The sequence below is a fragment of the Mirounga angustirostris genome, unplaced genomic scaffold (genome assembly GCF_029215605.1).
Source record: "Mirounga angustirostris isolate CCGP_5_RB_7025 unplaced genomic scaffold, mMirAng1.0.hap1 SCAF_13, whole genome shotgun sequence".
Lineage (NCBI taxonomy): Eukaryota > Metazoa > Chordata > Mammalia > Carnivora > Phocidae > Mirounga > Mirounga angustirostris.
In genome coordinates, this window is record NW_026991721.1 from 99,904,680 (window position 1) to 99,920,971 (window position 16,292).

The 16,292-nt window shown below is 48.6% G+C and overlaps 1 protein-coding gene across 3 annotated transcripts in view; it reads right to left on the reverse strand.

The window, feature by feature from the left end:
- TTC12 (tetratricopeptide repeat domain 12) overlaps window positions 1–16,292 on the reverse strand; it is a 46,768-nt gene that overhangs the window by 13,991 nt on the left and 16,485 nt on the right. For all 3 annotated transcript variants that reach the window (XM_045895008.3, XM_054512294.2, XM_064577431.1), the window contains exons 8-13: window positions 12,638–12,709; window positions 8,320–8,380; window positions 7,686–7,874; window positions 6,515–6,584; window positions 5,705–5,793; window positions 3,817–3,985 (exon numbers count right to left, since the gene is read on the reverse strand). In XM_045895008.3, the coding sequence (XP_045750964.1) occupies window positions 3,817–3,985; window positions 5,705–5,793; window positions 6,515–6,584; window positions 7,686–7,874; window positions 8,320–8,380; window positions 12,638–12,709 (650 nt within the window). The remainder of the gene's footprint in view (window positions 1–3,816; window positions 3,986–5,704; window positions 5,794–6,514; window positions 6,585–7,685; window positions 7,875–8,319; window positions 8,381–12,637; window positions 12,710–16,292) is intronic.

Consider the following 16,292-nt stretch of genomic DNA (forward strand, 5'->3'; position numbering starts at 1 on the left):
GGGAAGAGCTGGAATGGGCCAGACAGTAAAGAGGGAGGGATTCGCTGGGGCAGGGGCAGAGGGAGACACCCCGCTGGGAAGAGAGAGGCCTTTGCAAAAGCCTAGAAGGGCAGGTCACAGATGTCCGAGGAGAGCCAGAAGGAAGGGAGTCCAGATGCTGAGGAGGGAGAAGTGACAATACACCATCTTCCTACAGGATTCTGGCTTATGCAACTGGGTGGATGAAGTGCCACCTATGAAGGCAGGAAGTTCAGGGAGAGGTCCTGGTTGGAAGAACCACTGGCAATTTCAGTTAGTAACGCTTGTGACGTTGAGATGGACATGTCCAGCGGCAGAGGGAAGGCTCCGAGCACTCAAGAGGACTTACACACGATAATTAAGGCCATGAATGAAAAGAGGGCCAGGAGTAGGATCCCTGACTTGGAAGGGTGACGGCATAAGGGGAGCTTGTGAAGGAAGCCAAGAAGGATGCACTTGGGGGTAGGAGGAGGACCAAGAGGGGCAATGGTCTGACAGCCACACTGTGGAGTTTCACGAAACGTGGTAGTGATCCACAGGACCCAATGCCATTGGGCAGTTAACAATAGAGGCAGGAAAGGGACTATCAGATTGGGATTTTAGGAATGGACTCCAGTCACCCCCATCTACACTACTGGATTTATTTGGCAGCTTGTTCTAGGAGGGATGTGAAAGTCAAATCATCTGAAGAATGGTCAAGGAAACCAGGATGCTTAACCTGGAAAAGATCAGTGTCTTCAGATGCCACGAGCACCGGAAAGTGGGAGATTTGATGCATTCTGTAGGCCTTGAATAGACTGAGCCAAGGCCTCTGCGTAGGGAGCATGGGATGGGGCAGGCAGTCTGTGCCTGGTGCAAGGAGATAGCTTTCTATCAGTCAGGATGGAACAGGATGGAACAGGATGAGCTGCCCTGGGAGGTGAGATCTGCATCTTTTCATTGGCTGGGAAAAGACTCCCAGTCTATTAGCTGTTACAGCGCCCATCCTAATCAAATGGAGAAAAGTATAATGGGCAATGCTGGAATCTCCCCTGGAGGGCATCACGCACAGGCCATAGTGGGGTACCCCACAGGGGACACGGGCACTGGGTGGGGCAGGACCAGACTGTTTCTGTGGTACTGGGTAACTCCAAGCTGCTGCAAATCCCCAGTTCCTCAGAGGTATGCTCTAGTGTTCCTGCTGTCAGAAATCATGTATTTTGTTGTTAGTTCAGATTCTTCCTTCAGCAATTAAATCTGTTTTCTTCAGTCTTGAGGATGAATGCTAATGAACCTGAAGTGTACAGAAGAGGAGGTGGCAGTCTTAGATCATCTTGGTTTTTGTCGGGGCCCCTGGGTGGCTCAGTCATTAAGTTCCTGCCTTCGGCTCAGGTCATGATCCCAGGGTCCTGGGATCGAGCCCTGCATTGGGCTCCCTGCTCGGCAGGGAGCCTGCTTCTCCCTCTCCCACTCCCCCTGCTTGTGTTCCCTCTCGCGCTGTGTCTCTCTCTCTCTGTCAAATAAATAAATAAAATCTTTAAAAAAAAAAAAAGATCATCTTGGTTTTTGTCTTAGGAGACATGAACGACTAGGCTTCCTCTCCAGGTGAAGAAACATACATCCTAACTGTTTCATTACTGTGGCAGGCGCCGTTTGCTGGCTAATCCCACAGATACCCTGCTATCCCCCTTCTCTCCTGCTGACTCTACTAGAGAAGCTGGAACCACTTTTCCAACCAGGGTGGGATGTGACACAATCCTGAGCAAACAGAAATAAGCAGTAGCTTCTCTTGATAAAAGGGACAGATCTAGCTGCTGGTAACCTGTCTTAATGAGGGATGTGATACTTGGAGCTGCAGCAGCCTCGTGAGACCATGAGGGAGAGATCAAGAGAAAGACAGAGGGCTTGACCCTGATATCTTTAAGCCACTGAACTGGCTGTGGCCATCTGCAGTCTTTCCTGTTCCGTGAGATAAACAAGACCAGCTTCTCCCGATCAGGTATTCTGTAAAACGCAGCAGGAAACGTGACTGGCATGCATGCATCACTTCTGTTAGGCTTCATCAGGAGTCTGTGATACAGATGAGACACTGTCAAGGTTAAGCAGCTTTCCTGGGCCACGTACATAGAAGGAGGCAAGCAGAGGATTTGAACTCATGACTGCTTGCATTGAAAAATCCAGCACTTTCCACAAAGTGACACTGGCCCTCACTCGGTTCCTGTCAGTACTCGTTTGCCCCTTTGACTTCTCACAGTGGGGAAAGCATTTTAAGAGAAAAGTGATATGTGTGTCTCTCTGGGAGGTTGTGGGACGTGTGTGCAGCCTCAAACCATCTCTCTTCATTTCAGAGAACACAGGCTACCTCTTTCTGGTTTAATCTGAGATGGACATTAGTGAGAATGGTGGGCACGAAGGTAATCGGCAGAGGTGTCTCTGACAGTCTGGAGACAAGGCAGGACTGCGGGAGATGCTCAGAAATGCCACTCTCCAAAACAATGGAAAATTTCAAATGAAAACTCAAGCAAGTCAAAGACAGCTGGGGGGCGGGGAGACAAGGAGGAAGCTTGGGACAACCACAGCTACATTTACTCAGAGAGGCCAAAACCAAATGAAAAACCATGAGGAAGACATCGAGGAAGTGACTGCAGTCATCTGAAATGTGAAATGTGCTTTTGAGGATTTAACTCTAACAATCCATCTGCTTGTGTGGGCTCAGCTTTGGGGGGATGCCAAGCCCCTGCTTGCGAGCCACGGGGGCCGCGGCAGGGCTGAGAGCGGGAGGGCTGCAGCGAGGCTCAGCAAGCCCCCGTCCTGAGCACGACAGACCTCCCCGCTCCGGGGGACGGGCCCCGGAGGTCTCCATTCGGTCCAGGAAAGACCTGCCAGGATTCCGGATTTGGCTGCTTCTCTTACTGGGAACAGAAGCAGGAGCAAGCCTTCAGGGCCTGGGAGACAACGGGGTGAGATTCCCTGGTGATGTGCTGCAGCTTCTCCCGCCCCATCTGTGAAATGGGCTCATAACGCTTATCTTGCCTCCTTCCCAGGCTGAGAGGAGATGAAGTGAGGTAATAGTGAGAAGAATCGGAAGCCAACTTCTGTTTTCAGATTGTGTATGAAACACGTATAAAACCCGCTGTGATCCTTGCTCGACTTCTACCAGGTGGAGCTACACGGAATTGCCAACACTCAACTCTTTTGATATAAAAAATGGTAATTTCACACGTAGAAACTAGTACTATTTCAACTGAAAAGCACTGGAAGGCATCACTGGGGTTCAGTAAATTTTTTATCAAGTCTACTCAGGGGAGAGGCACATTCTGTTTCCACGGCTGTAAACCTTGGAAAGATCTACGTGCAAAAGTGTTCCAGATGCGTTTATTTACTTCTACTCTACCTTGCTCCAGAAAGGCTTGAAGAACATGCCAACTCAGAGAGTGTCACCTCGAACAGGAATGGAAGAAGAAAAGTGTGGGCAGAAAGAGGGCAGAGCCGGACGGAGGCTAAAGGGGCAGGAGCGAATGACCTAGTTCAGAGCTGGATTCCCAGTCTGGGTTTGAAGGGCTGCCATTTACACCACCTGTAGTATCCGTGAAAGGGAAACCGGTCAGAGAAGTGAAAGTGCCTGGGGTACTAAGTTCAGGCAGGAGCTCGTCCCGGAGGTCCTCCCGAGGGAGTGTGCTCCTTCCTTTCTGGTTTGACCCTTAATGGAGTCTGACGGCCCCTCTCCTGCTGGAGGTGTGGGAAGGGGACAGGCAAGTGTTACCCTGGCAGGTGACAGTCTGAGAAGCCCCAGGGAAGCTCCCGCCAGCAGAGTCCTACCGGGTCCCGTCAAGGTGGCTGATGATCAGGCCCCGTCCGTGGCCCGCCTGGGCGAGCTGCAGCAGCAGGGCCAGGCTCTGCTGGCGGACGATCAGAGCCCTGGCGGCCAGCAAGGACGGCAGCAGCCGGCCCACGTAGGGGTGCTGGAGTAGCAGGCGCTGGTTTTCCTCTGCAAGACAGGGGACGAGCACCTCGTGCACATGACAGCGGTTACACCACTTGTCTCTCCCACCATGCCACTGGGAAATCCAGGTCTCCCGCTCGTTTGAGAGGCAGGGTAATAAAGTGTCAGAGCACGAGCTCTAGAACCAGGCTGCTGGGTCCCGGTGACCAGGGGCACGATCGTGGCTGAGTCGTGAACTCCCGTGCCCCTCAGCTTCCTCGTGGGTGAAACGAGGAAGGCGGCTGACGTGCCGGAGGTGTTAGCAGGGCTCAGGGAGTGAATACGAGCCGGTGCTTAGAACAGGGCTGGCTCACATGTGGGCGCCACGTAGCGTTATTCTTATGCTGCAAAAGGAGCTCACTGGAAACAATCCAAATAGCACAGGAGTACAAAGCTGACCATGAAGGGCCCCTCCTCTCGTGGCCCCTCCAGGTAAGTTCATTCCTTAAAGCAGCCCCCCCACCCCCACCTCTCCTGTGAACACTGTTAAAAATATGGTCCACCCTACCCTGTCTCGGCTTCCCTCTCCCACTCAACAGTGTATCAGGGACAGAGTTCCATGTCTGTAACTTTATAAGCATCCCCGTGTCCTTTTGAAAATCTTCTCTGTATTCACTGAGTTGGACATACCCAGATTTCATGGATCTGACAGAGCATGTGCATCAGAGGCTGTGTGTGACCATGTTTGTTCTGATGTTAACGAAAAACGTGACCCCAAGGTTCACTGAAACCGAAGTCGGCGCAGGCTGAGGAAATCAGGGCTGCAGGGAGAGCGCTATGTCTGGTTCACCGGAGTAAAAGCTCGGTCACCAAGCCCTGCCTCCCTCCCCCTCATGTGTGTGGGGGGTACGAGATCACCACCCCGGGCCAGTGCAGAATCCCACAGGGCAGTGGGGCGCCCTGATAACCGCACTCGTCTGAGCCTGATTCCCTTCAGGAAAGGGTCCCCCTCATTCTCCAGTCCTCTGCAACTTAAGATGATTCCCTCACTCTACTAAATCAAGGGGAAAAGTCGTATCATCGCATATTCAGCCTGTTATAGTTTACGAATTGCCTCCACGAGCTCTGTGGCTGGCTTCCCACAAGAGCCCTGTGACAAGGAGACCCAGATGCCACTCTCCCCATTTTCAGTGTTTTCCGTCCATGGTTGGGTCTTTCCCTATGAAAACACGACTTTTTTAAAATGAGGGAAATACTTACCATTTTTATTTACATTTACTACTTTACAAAAGGGGTAAGAGAGATTGTGCAGAAACTTAGTGAACCCCAGAAAATGCTAATATGCAGACAGGTAAATAAGTGTGAACAAGGCCGGTAAGCGTCGTGTAGCATCTACTGTCCCAGTATTACACTGATCGGTGTCATAAAAGAGATGTCAGCAGGGACCATCATAAGTCTCCCGACACTGAAACGGGTACTGCGGTCAGCAAAAAGGAAGGACACGTTTAGGTGGACAGGACAGGAACAGCTCTGTCCACTGCGCTGCCATCGCCCAGGGGATGAGATGGCTCGTTCTGCTGACAGTGACTTTGCCCACCGTCAGGGCAGCTGTGAGGGAGGTACAGATGTGGCCGCAGCGCAGGCCTCGCTTCTGACCCCGATGCTCTCTGGGGGAAGGTCCGGACGTCACCTCCCTCGGGCCTGGCCCGCGGGGTAGACAGTCCTGCCCACGCATACGTACCCACAGACTATGGACGAGGGTTAACGGCGACGACCCGCACTTACCGTTCCCCGTGCACACTGCTTGCCAAAGCCTGAGGACAGACACGCACACCATCTCTTCCACTGCATCTTTTCCTGCCGTGGAAAAGCACCTAGAATGGATGAAGGACGGCAACATTAAAACTGGAAAGTAGTCCTGACCTTCTTTTTGGCTGGCTTTAGCCCACCTCCAGACTCCTCCAGTGCGGGCGGGTTGAAGCAAGCAATGTTTTAACGCAGAGCCGCAGGTCACCAGGACCCGTGCGCTGGTCAGCACTGAACCAAGAGCTCCGGGACAGGGGTGCAGGCCGAGGAGGCGGGGCTGCATGGAGGGAGGCTGCTGAGCCAGGGCCACGGGCGACGGCCACATGGTGACCGATGATGTGGTGGGCCAGCAGCCTACGGAGGGCTCATGGGCCCCCATACACACCCAAACATGTGCTGGTGACCCCCACCCATGTCAGTGTCCTCCTAAGCCTGAGGATCCAGCGGATCTCGTTTCTTGATGTGATCAGCAAATTCCAAGAGAGGAAAAGAACAAATGGCAATCTTGCCCAAACTGATGGGAAACCAGAAAAAAGGGTCACTTCTCGGACTCTGCAGTGTCTGGAGGGACCCTGGGAAGCGTGGCTGACCTCTTCTCTCTCTGTGGTCAACTGTGGCCAAACTCAAACTAGCGGAGGCGCAAAGCCCCGCCCCTTGCCAGGGCCACCACCGCGGACTGAGGGACAGGACCAGCCAGGGAAGCCACTGCCTGTGTGACCAGGGATCTTTCATGGGGGATTGGTTGTCCTTCCTTGCTCTACTGCTGACTGTCTTTACAAACACCCCTACCTTCTTAGGACCTTATTCTCGCTGATGAGACTGAATCCATTGTGTGTTCTGAATAAAGTTCGTTCTGTGCCTGGAATGAATTCATAAAAAAACCACGTCAGACTCCTGAACGGTCTGGCTGACGTCTAGCCATAACAGAGCCAGCTGTTGATGAGAAACCCACTATGGAATGTCAAGCTCACCAAATTAACAGATTAAGCAGAAACAAATACCTTTACGTTCTGAAACCTACAGCTGTCATCGGCCACTTGTAGCCCCAGGGAGAGGGACATCCTGTTCTGAGAAGGGGAGCTGGGCCCGGGGGCCCTGTCGGTTATCTGACAACGCATCACTCTGTCATCTTTAGAGAGTCTCCAGGAGCTGTTCAACCTCCGGGAAGAACTAGCATATCCATCTGTTCTTAAATATGATTTTGAAGCTGTTTCTAGGCTCTAGAGAGGAACCTATACTCTTCAGGAAACTAGTGAAGGGGATATCTGAGCGTCCTCCATCCTACACTACAGGGAGGTCAGAGATCCCATCTCTGCACACACAGCATCCTGTCACTGAGTACAGAGTGCTTGAATCCCTGATATCAATGTTTGTAAGAACCGGTAAAAAGAGAACGGTCTCACCAGCAGGAGAGCTGATATTTGCTCTGGAACGACTTACATGTCCTAAGAAGCCGTTACATGTAACTGGGGTGAACCTTGCAGTTTATCTTACAAAATTCTGTCTTCCGTTCCTCCGTGGTTGGGGGGAGCTGTGTCAGGGTGGGATACGGTGTTGGGGCATCCAGGGGGTATGCAGGGAAACCCAGAAGGTGTGCAGGCATGTGGACGATGTGTGGAGCACGCGTGAGGGGTGATTATGTGTGGTGTGTGCATATGTGAGTTATATACATGTGGTGTGAGTATGTGCCATGGGTGTACGGCCTGTGTATGTGTGTTCTGTGTTGCATTGTGTTTGGGGCGTCTACTGCGCATGTGCTGAGTGCACGCGTGCTCTGAGGGGAGGGTGGAGCCGGGGCGGGGGTATATCTCTTACGTGGCCTCTTCAGTCCTGACATTATAGCAGATCTTCAGTATGTGTGGAAGGAAGGGACATAGGGATTCTCTGCCTCCTCAGGACTGACTTCTACACTGTCCCTTTACACTATATATTCACGAGGTCATATGCATCTCGGGCTTACAATCCTGCATCATTTCAGTCAGGATTTCAATCCCCCCTGCATAGAACAAGGGGGTCTGATCGGGCTTGCAAAGCGTCTCCAGGAGATTCTTGACTGTCACAGCTGTGTTCTTCCCCGAATCCAGCGATCTGTGGGCTTCCTTCTCTTGAAGGTCTGCTTTCTCCCGGAGGTTTACTTGATTCAGGTAATCTACAAAACAAGAAGGAAAAGAAAAGAGAAACAAACAAAACCCTAACGGTCAACATCATGACACAAAGAGTCACCTTTGTTGAGGATGCGAGGTTGAGAGGCGTGAAGCATTACTATCATTCAAACTTGGCTTCAGCAGGGAAAATTTTAGGAAGGGTGTACAGTCTATGCCCAGGATTTTAAACCATCTTCGGGATTCAAGGACAACATTATGCCCTGCCTAGAAGGCTCTAAGGGACGATGGTGTAGAAAGGAGGAAGGCAGAGGTCTGAGTGGGAGAACAGAGAGGAAAGAGGAGCGGGCAGCCTGCTAACAGAGAGGGTTTGATGTGGCTTTGAGGCCAAGTGCGGAGAAGGTATGGGAGGCCAAGTGCAGAGAAGGTATGTGCCGGAGCACAAAGCGAAAGTGGAATTCAAACGAAGGACACCAGCAGGAACATCCTCACCTTTCACCTGGGTCTGAAGCTGGGGGTTTATTTCTAAGATCTTCTGATAACACTCTCTAGCCTGGAAAAAAGAAACAAGACCTTGAAGGGTGGTCAGGGGGTGAAGGTGATTATAGGAAAGACACCAGGCACCACGGGGCTGGGCTTCATTATTTCCTCCCAGCCTCCTCCCGATCCCAGCGTAGGAGGCAGGCAGGGGGAATGCAGCATGCATTTGACATTTTGTTTAGGCTTCTCTGGTTCTGTGGGGCAAGAGGCATTATTTCAGAACTTATTTTTAAAAAATAGTGTTATCAGATCCAGCCTGTGATGGAAAAATATCCAGTCCTAAATTCTCGTGGATCATGCCTGGCTGGTATAGGAATAATCATAAGGTGATTGCAAAATTTAGATATGATATTTGCACTGAGAGAGAACAGGAGGCTACTTGTCAGATATGCCCACAAGCAGTCGGGAAATAAATGAAGCTGGAGACACTGTTGACAGAGACTTTTGGGAACAGGAAAAGCGAAGTGCCTATGTAAATACACAGGGCTGCAAAGAGAGCCTATAAGGGGTCCATTCACTGGCCATATATGACTTGCAAGAAAACTTGAGAGTGAGGGCCTCTCCATGAGGAAAGTGCTGGAAAGTTTCTGAAAAAAAGAAAGATTCTAGCTTGTGAGGCATGTTACTGGGTTTTGAGCAGTACTGTCCTCAGGGGTATTAAGAACTCTGCCCAGTCACTGAGAAAAAAAAGCACAGAAAAAAATGGCTCTCAGCTGTACTGAAAGCTCAAGGCTCATCCAAAAGATTAGGATTAAAAAATGAATGGAAGAAAAAAACATCACATAAAAGAGACTAGTGTTGCGGGACAGAGGTATACACATCAAACATGGTAACTGCTATAGACTGTTTGTGTCCCCCCCTCCCCCAAATTCCTATGGTGGAACCTAACCCCCAATGTGATGTACTTGGAGGTGGGGCTTTTGGGAGGTAATTAGATCATCAGGGTGGAGCGTTCATGAGATTTGTGTCCTTATCAAAGAGACCCCAGGGACCTCTCTTAACCCTTCTGGCTATCTATGAACCAGGAGGCAGTTCTCACCACACACCAATCTGCTGGTGTCTTGATCTTGGACTTTTCAGCCACCAGAGCTGTGAGAACTAAATGTTTGCTGTTTAAGCCACCTGGTCTCTGGTAGTTCTTAGAACAGCTCAAAAGGATGAGGGCAGTGAACCTGTATCCAACTCCTTTTGAACCCTAGATCTAGTCTATTGGCAATTCCTGTTGGCTTCACTGTCAGTATATATCCAGAATCCCATCATTTCTCACCACCTCCCTCAACACCAACTTGGTTCAAGTCATCATTACACCTCACTTGGAAAGTCTGTTGCAATAGCCTTCTAACTAGTTCTCTGTTCTTTGTCTACTATGTCAAGATATATTCTCAATGCAGCAGTGATCCTTTAAAACATGAGTCACATCATTTCACTCCTTCACTCAAAACCCTCCAATGGCTCCCAGTTCACTCAGAGTAAAAGCCAAAGTACTTCCAAAAGCCTGTAAGGCTATAGGGAATCAGTCCCTTACCATACCGCCATCGTCTCCCTGACCTCATCACCTATCATTCTTCTCTAGCTGACCCTCTGACTGGACGGCTCCTTCATTATACAGCCACATGGCTTGCTCACTTCACTCCCTCCCTTCCTGCAGAGAAGCCTTCCCTGACCACTCCTTATAAAACTAATCTCACCTTCGCTGCTTCCTGATTTCGTTTTCTCAATAACACTTATCACTAACCAACATACTACACATCTACTTATGTGGTTCCTGTCTCCCGGCCACTTCTATTCCAAGAATGTAACTACCATTAAGTCAAGGATTTTGTCTTGTTTGCTACTGTATTCTTATTGTCTAGGGTAGTGCCAGAAACATAGAAAGTATGCATACATATTCACTGAGTGAATTAATTACCTGAATGAATGAGTGAATGAATAGAATTTGGTGGCGAGGGGAGGGTTAACATTTTCTTTTTTCTTTCTTTTTTTTTTTTTTTAGATTTTTATTTATTTATTTGACAGAGAGAGACACAGCGAGAGAGGGAACACAAGCCGGGGGAGTGGGAGAGGGAGAAGCAGGCTCCCCGCAGAGCAGGGAGCCCGATGCGGGACTCGATCCCGGGACTCCAGGATCATGACCTGAGCCGAAGGCAGTCGCTTAACCAACTGAGCCACCCAGGCGCCCACATTTTCTTTTTTCACTTTTCTATTATTTGACCTTAGTACAATAGGCCTGTATTACTTTTAGAATTAAAATCCAATGGTGAAAATAATTTTTTAATGTATAATAAGAGGCAATTTCTTTTTAAAAATACGGTATCTTATAAGTGGAAAGACATCCCATGTTCATGGATTTGAAAGCTTAATATTATTAAGATGGCAATACTCCCCAAACTGACCTACAGATTTAATGTAATCCCCATCAAAATTCCATCTGGCTTCTTTGCAGAAATTGACAAGCTGATCCTAAAATTTGTATGGTAATTCAAGGGACCTAGAATTAGTAAAACCATCTTGAAAAGGTAGAGCAAAGCTAGAAGACTCACACTTCCCAATTTCAAAATTTACTACAAAGCTATAGGAATCAGGACAATGTGGTACAGACATAAGAATAGACATATAGATCAATGGAATAAAACTGAGAGTCCAGGAATAAACCCATGCATTTATGATCAATTGATTTTTGACAAAGGTGCCAAAATTTTCAATGGGAGACAGAATAGTCATTTTAACAAACGGTGCTGGGAACACTGGATATCCACATACAAAAGAATGAAATTACATCCCTTCCTCACACCATATGCAAAAACTAACTCAAAGTGGTTCAGAGATCTAAATATAAGAGCTAAAGCCATAAAACAGAACAAAACACAGAAGTAAATCTTGGATTAGGCAATGGTTTCTTGATATGACACCAAAAGTATAAGCAATCAAAGAAAAAATAAATAATTTAGGATTCATCAAAATTAAAAATTTTTTGTGCTACAAAGAACACAGTCAAGGAAGTGAAAGGGCAACACAGACAGTGAAAAAAAATATTTGAAAATCACTTGTCTGATAAGGGACTTGTATCCAGAACATATAAAGTACTGTTTACTTAATATAAAAATGCAAATAACCTAATAAAAAAATAGGCAAAGGATCTGAGGAGACATTTCTCCAAAGAAGATATACAAACAGCCAACAAGCCACAAGAAAACAGACTCAACATCACTAGCCATCAAGGAAACGCAAATCAAAACAACGAGTTATGCTTCACACGCACTAGGATGGCTGTAATCAAGAAGAGGTAAGTATTGCCCAGGATGTGGAGAAACTGAAACCATATACGGTGGGTGGGCATGTAAAATGGTTCAGCCACTTGGGAAAACACCTTGGCAGTTCCTCCAAAGTTAAACATACAGTTACCATAGGACTCAGCAGTTCCACTCCTGGGTATATACTCAAGAGAACTGTATACACGTCCACACAAGAACTTGTACGTGGATGTTTGTAATAGCCCTAATGTTCGTCAACTGAGGAAAGGATAAATAAAATGCAGAATATCGATACAACGGAATATTATTCAGCAATAAAAGGAATGAAGTACCAATAGATGCTACAACATGGATGAGCCCTAAAAACATTATGCTAAGTGAAAGAGACCAACCACAAAAGACTATATCTTGTATAATACTATTTATAGGAAAAGTCTAGAATACACAAATGCATAGAGACAGAAGTAGATTAGCGGGTGCCTCGGGTTGAGGTGGGGGTGGAGGGAAGCAGAGTACTACCAATGGGTATAGGGCTTTTGGGGAGGTGACAAAAATGTTCTAAAGCTGTGTATGATGATGGTTGCACGTCTCTGTGAATATAGGAAAACCCACTGAACTGTACACTTTCCACAGATGAACTGTTTGGTATGCGAATGATATCTCTCAACAAAGCTGCTGTTAACAATATATAATATCTCAGCGTGTAAATGTATCTGCATGGTTACTTTTGGGTGGTGGGATTATAAGTGAATTTTGTGTTCGTCTCTCCGGAGATGCTCCTCCTGGGGCCGACAGAACACTGGTAGAAGATACTGCAGAAGGGATTCCCAGAGCAGGTGGGGCTGTCCTGGACGACACTCAACATCCTTCCCAACTCAAAGATTTGAAGAGTTACCTTGGAAAATTCTAAAAGGTGGATTAGTTCCTAATCAACTTTGGAGGAACATGGTCCTTCTCTGAGGCGATCTGAAGCATCGTTCTGTGATCACACATTCCCTTCCATTCCTCTCAGAACTTACCACACTGTAGTTCTTCAGGGCCAGGTGGGCTTTTCCCATGTGGAAATACGCTTTTGTGCATTTTTCATCACACTGCGTAAAAGAGAATGACTGATCAGATGTTTCAGAAGGTTTGAAGTCATGAGCCACTCCCCTAACTGCCTAGCTAACAGAGGGAAGGCAGAACTCGTGTTCTCAGGACAGCTACCAGGGTTGACAATTAAAACTTTTCTGTGCATATGTAGCCAAACTAATTGAAGCCTGCAAGGAGCTCTCTATCAAATTAATTAATGATACTTGCCAGTTTTCATTTCCATTTAATGAGACTCAATCAGGAGACAAACCAGAAACCCTTAGTTGAGAAGAGCTCTTGACCTCACCCAAATATCAGAATCACCGGGGATGCTTACCAAAACCTGGAAGGCCACGCTGAACCCCATACCAATTAAAACTTATACTCTGGGGTAGGGCCCAGGCATCAATAATTTTGTAAGATCCCCAGGAGACATAAGCACGCAGCCAAGCTTAAGGACCATTGGTTTATCAGAAGAGAGGAACATTTACTCTGGGTAAAGAGCTGAGGTCACTGTGACATCTTAGTGGGCCTCGCAAGCTCCTTCCCTGAAATAAACCACACCATATACCCCGGGAACTTACGTTCTTGTCACTGAAGATCAGGAGGGATGCCCCCATCAGAAGGCAGGATCAAAACTTAGGTGAGGCCACAGCCTTTGCACGGGGGGCCCTGCACCTGCCTGCCCCTAATTATTACCACTCCAGAGAGACTGACTGACTTCGCACAATGATGCCGACTACAACTTCTAACATCCAGTTAAGTAAGTGAACCCTTTTATGTGAGAGGCATTGTGCGGGGATGCCCTCCGAGGGTCTAGAGTGCAAGCTAGTCTAAAAAGTCCTGGGTGAATTCCTGGCTTGCTTCTCCCCAGAAGTGGGACGCTGGCCAGAACGGCAGCAATCCAGAGTAAAGGGGGCGACGGAAAGAAAAGACAGACGGTGGTAGAAGAGGCAGCGATGACTGTCCTACGTGGAGAGGCCTTTACAGGTGCGTCTTCGTGAGCGTCATTTCCTGACGCGCTGCTAAGTGAACGACAGTAATGACAACAGGACCTTACCCTTGCCATGCGGGTCGTACGAATTATCTCATATAAGCCTTAGAACAACTCCATGAAATCAATGCCATTATTATCCCCACTGCACAGATGAGGAAACTAGGGGCTGGAGGGGGCAGAGCTGGGATCTAAAATCTGGCCATCTGACTCCAGGCCCCAAAGGCTACAGACTATACCAATTCTCCTTCAGAAAAGTGCGATAGCAGTCGAGGAGGGGGAAATCCACTGTGAAGAGGCATGGTTTAGCAAAGGGCGTGCAGACTACGGGTTTGAGCTGGGTCTCCAAGGATATGGAGAGGTGAAGAGAGAAGGAAGGAGGGAGAATGGGCTGAGCAAGGTCCGGGGATGGGCGGGGACAGGGGGCTTCTGGCCAGGCCAAGGGGCAAGAGCGGGGCAGAGGAGGGTCAGCCTGGATGGGGCAAGCAAGACAGTGGTTCCATGAGGAGGTCTCGGACGCCAGGCTGCGGGAGATGAATGAACAGCATGGGTGCAAGGAAGTTGCTCCGGAGGCAGTACGCAGAACTGGCTAGAGGCGGGAAAGGCAGGGGGACAAGTGAGGGAAGTGAAGCAGTCCTGCAGAATGAGGGGCTAGCCTCTGTCCAGTGGTGGACCCAGGAGAGGAGGCAGGAGCTCCGAGGGAGAAGCGGCAGAGAGAAGAAAGGCAGGGAGCCGGGGAGTGAGCTCTGGAGAATCCACAAACAATGAGGTCAAGGGGGCAGGAAAGGAATGGTCCAAAGGAAAGGAAATGCCAGTGCAGTGGCCCATGAAAGCCAAATGTCCCCTGGCCCTTTGCTGGCAGAGCATCAGGGTTACACCAGGGGGCAGAACAAGCGGGGGGCCTCAGAGTCCCCTGTGCGCTGGGACTCCGCCCGCCTTGGATGCTGACACAGAGGGCCAGATGGATGTCTCACTGCCCAGCCCGTCTCCTTTGATCATGTGTCAGTGCTCACCAGGATTTTCTCAGGTGAGCCCCAGATCCCCCTAAAAGGAGTCCTGTTTTCAGAGAAAGGTGGATTTTGTCGTGCAGAAAGAGTTCTGCCAGGAAAGAAAGACTCTGATCCTAATTGAAAGCAGCTTCGCTGCCTTATCTTCCCTGACAAGGAACATCAGTCTTGAACTATCATTATATGAGCTTGTCTCTACCCATTCAAAAGTGTCAAAAATATTAAATTGGCATCAAAGTACTCAGACTATTAATAACGGAATACCACTGACATGCATTATTGATGTTACGTTTAAAGAGAGTGAAACTTTTACATTCGTGGTTCTGACACAGAGCCAACCACTGTTAGTTTTGAGAGCTCCGTATACATTTTCCCCTATCCCTCCAAGTGGTTACCCAAGCTTCTTCAATGGGGAGCCTCGCGGGGCATTCCTCAAGACTGGCTGCTGAGGGTCAGAGTTTTTTAATGTCAGCTTTGTTGGGCCTGCTCTGCTTTGGTCTCACTGCTAATTATTACACTGTGCTTCGTTTAACATCTGGGAAGAGGCCAGCATGTCATCCTGAGTCAGCATGAAGACGGTGGGACTACTTCTTGGGCCCTTTTCAGATCAGAACAGATACTCCTGGAAGCCCCACGGAAGGGAACCAGATCCACACCCAGGGATTGTGGGGTTTCAGGTTCCGGTGGAGAAGCTGTACAGAGGAGAGGATTCAGAGTACTGGCTTAGCTTGGACCAACGTTAGCTATGTGATCCTGCACGGTTACTTAATTAATCTCCGAGGCTTGGTTTCCTTGCCAGAAAAATAAGGATAACGGTGGTATCGAAGAGAACAGAACAGAAAGTTGTAAGGCTCACGGCCAGCACGCAGCAAACCGTGGCTTGTGCTGTTATTGTTGGAAAACGTCCTGGCCTCTCGCTTCTCTTACGGAATGGTAGAGAAAATAGCATGATCACATAAAGCGACAAAGCAGGTTGGGGGACCTATGCTGGGGCTGTGAAGAACCTGATGTCACCAGCTCTGGGCAGTTCTTGTAACTTTAAGACTGTAACGATGTGATGGGACAGGTTTTGTGGACATTCTGTTATCTTCTAAGGGATAAGGAAATCATGCACCCCCACACGTCCGTTTTGGAGGATTCCTAGTGTTTTATAAACCATTATTAGCAAGGTGAGGTCCTAATTCACCCCAGTTTCCCTTGCTTACCCTCTCAGTAAGAAATAAGGGAGCTGTAGCCAATATGCTGCTGTCGAAGTGTGCTCTTACTCTGGGCCACGTTTGTTATGCTGGGGTGGGGGTGCTGTGCTGGAGGGATCCGGGCCATAAGATAAACCTGGCATGTTCTCCTGGCACTTCAGTTTTACTTGATCATAAGTGATTGAAAATAACATGGTGATATTAAGAGATAAACTCCATGGAGTGCAATACAAAACTTGCAAGGATTTTTCAGATAAAACACATCTCTAACAAGAAATGTCATGCTCTCCGCTTCTAGACCCTGCAGGGGCTCACGTTCGCTCCATCAGCAGCCCTTCGGTGAGGAAGTCTGAGAAACCCTGCCTTGGTTCTCTTCAGTGAGAGCCCCTGTGACAGAGGGCCTTCG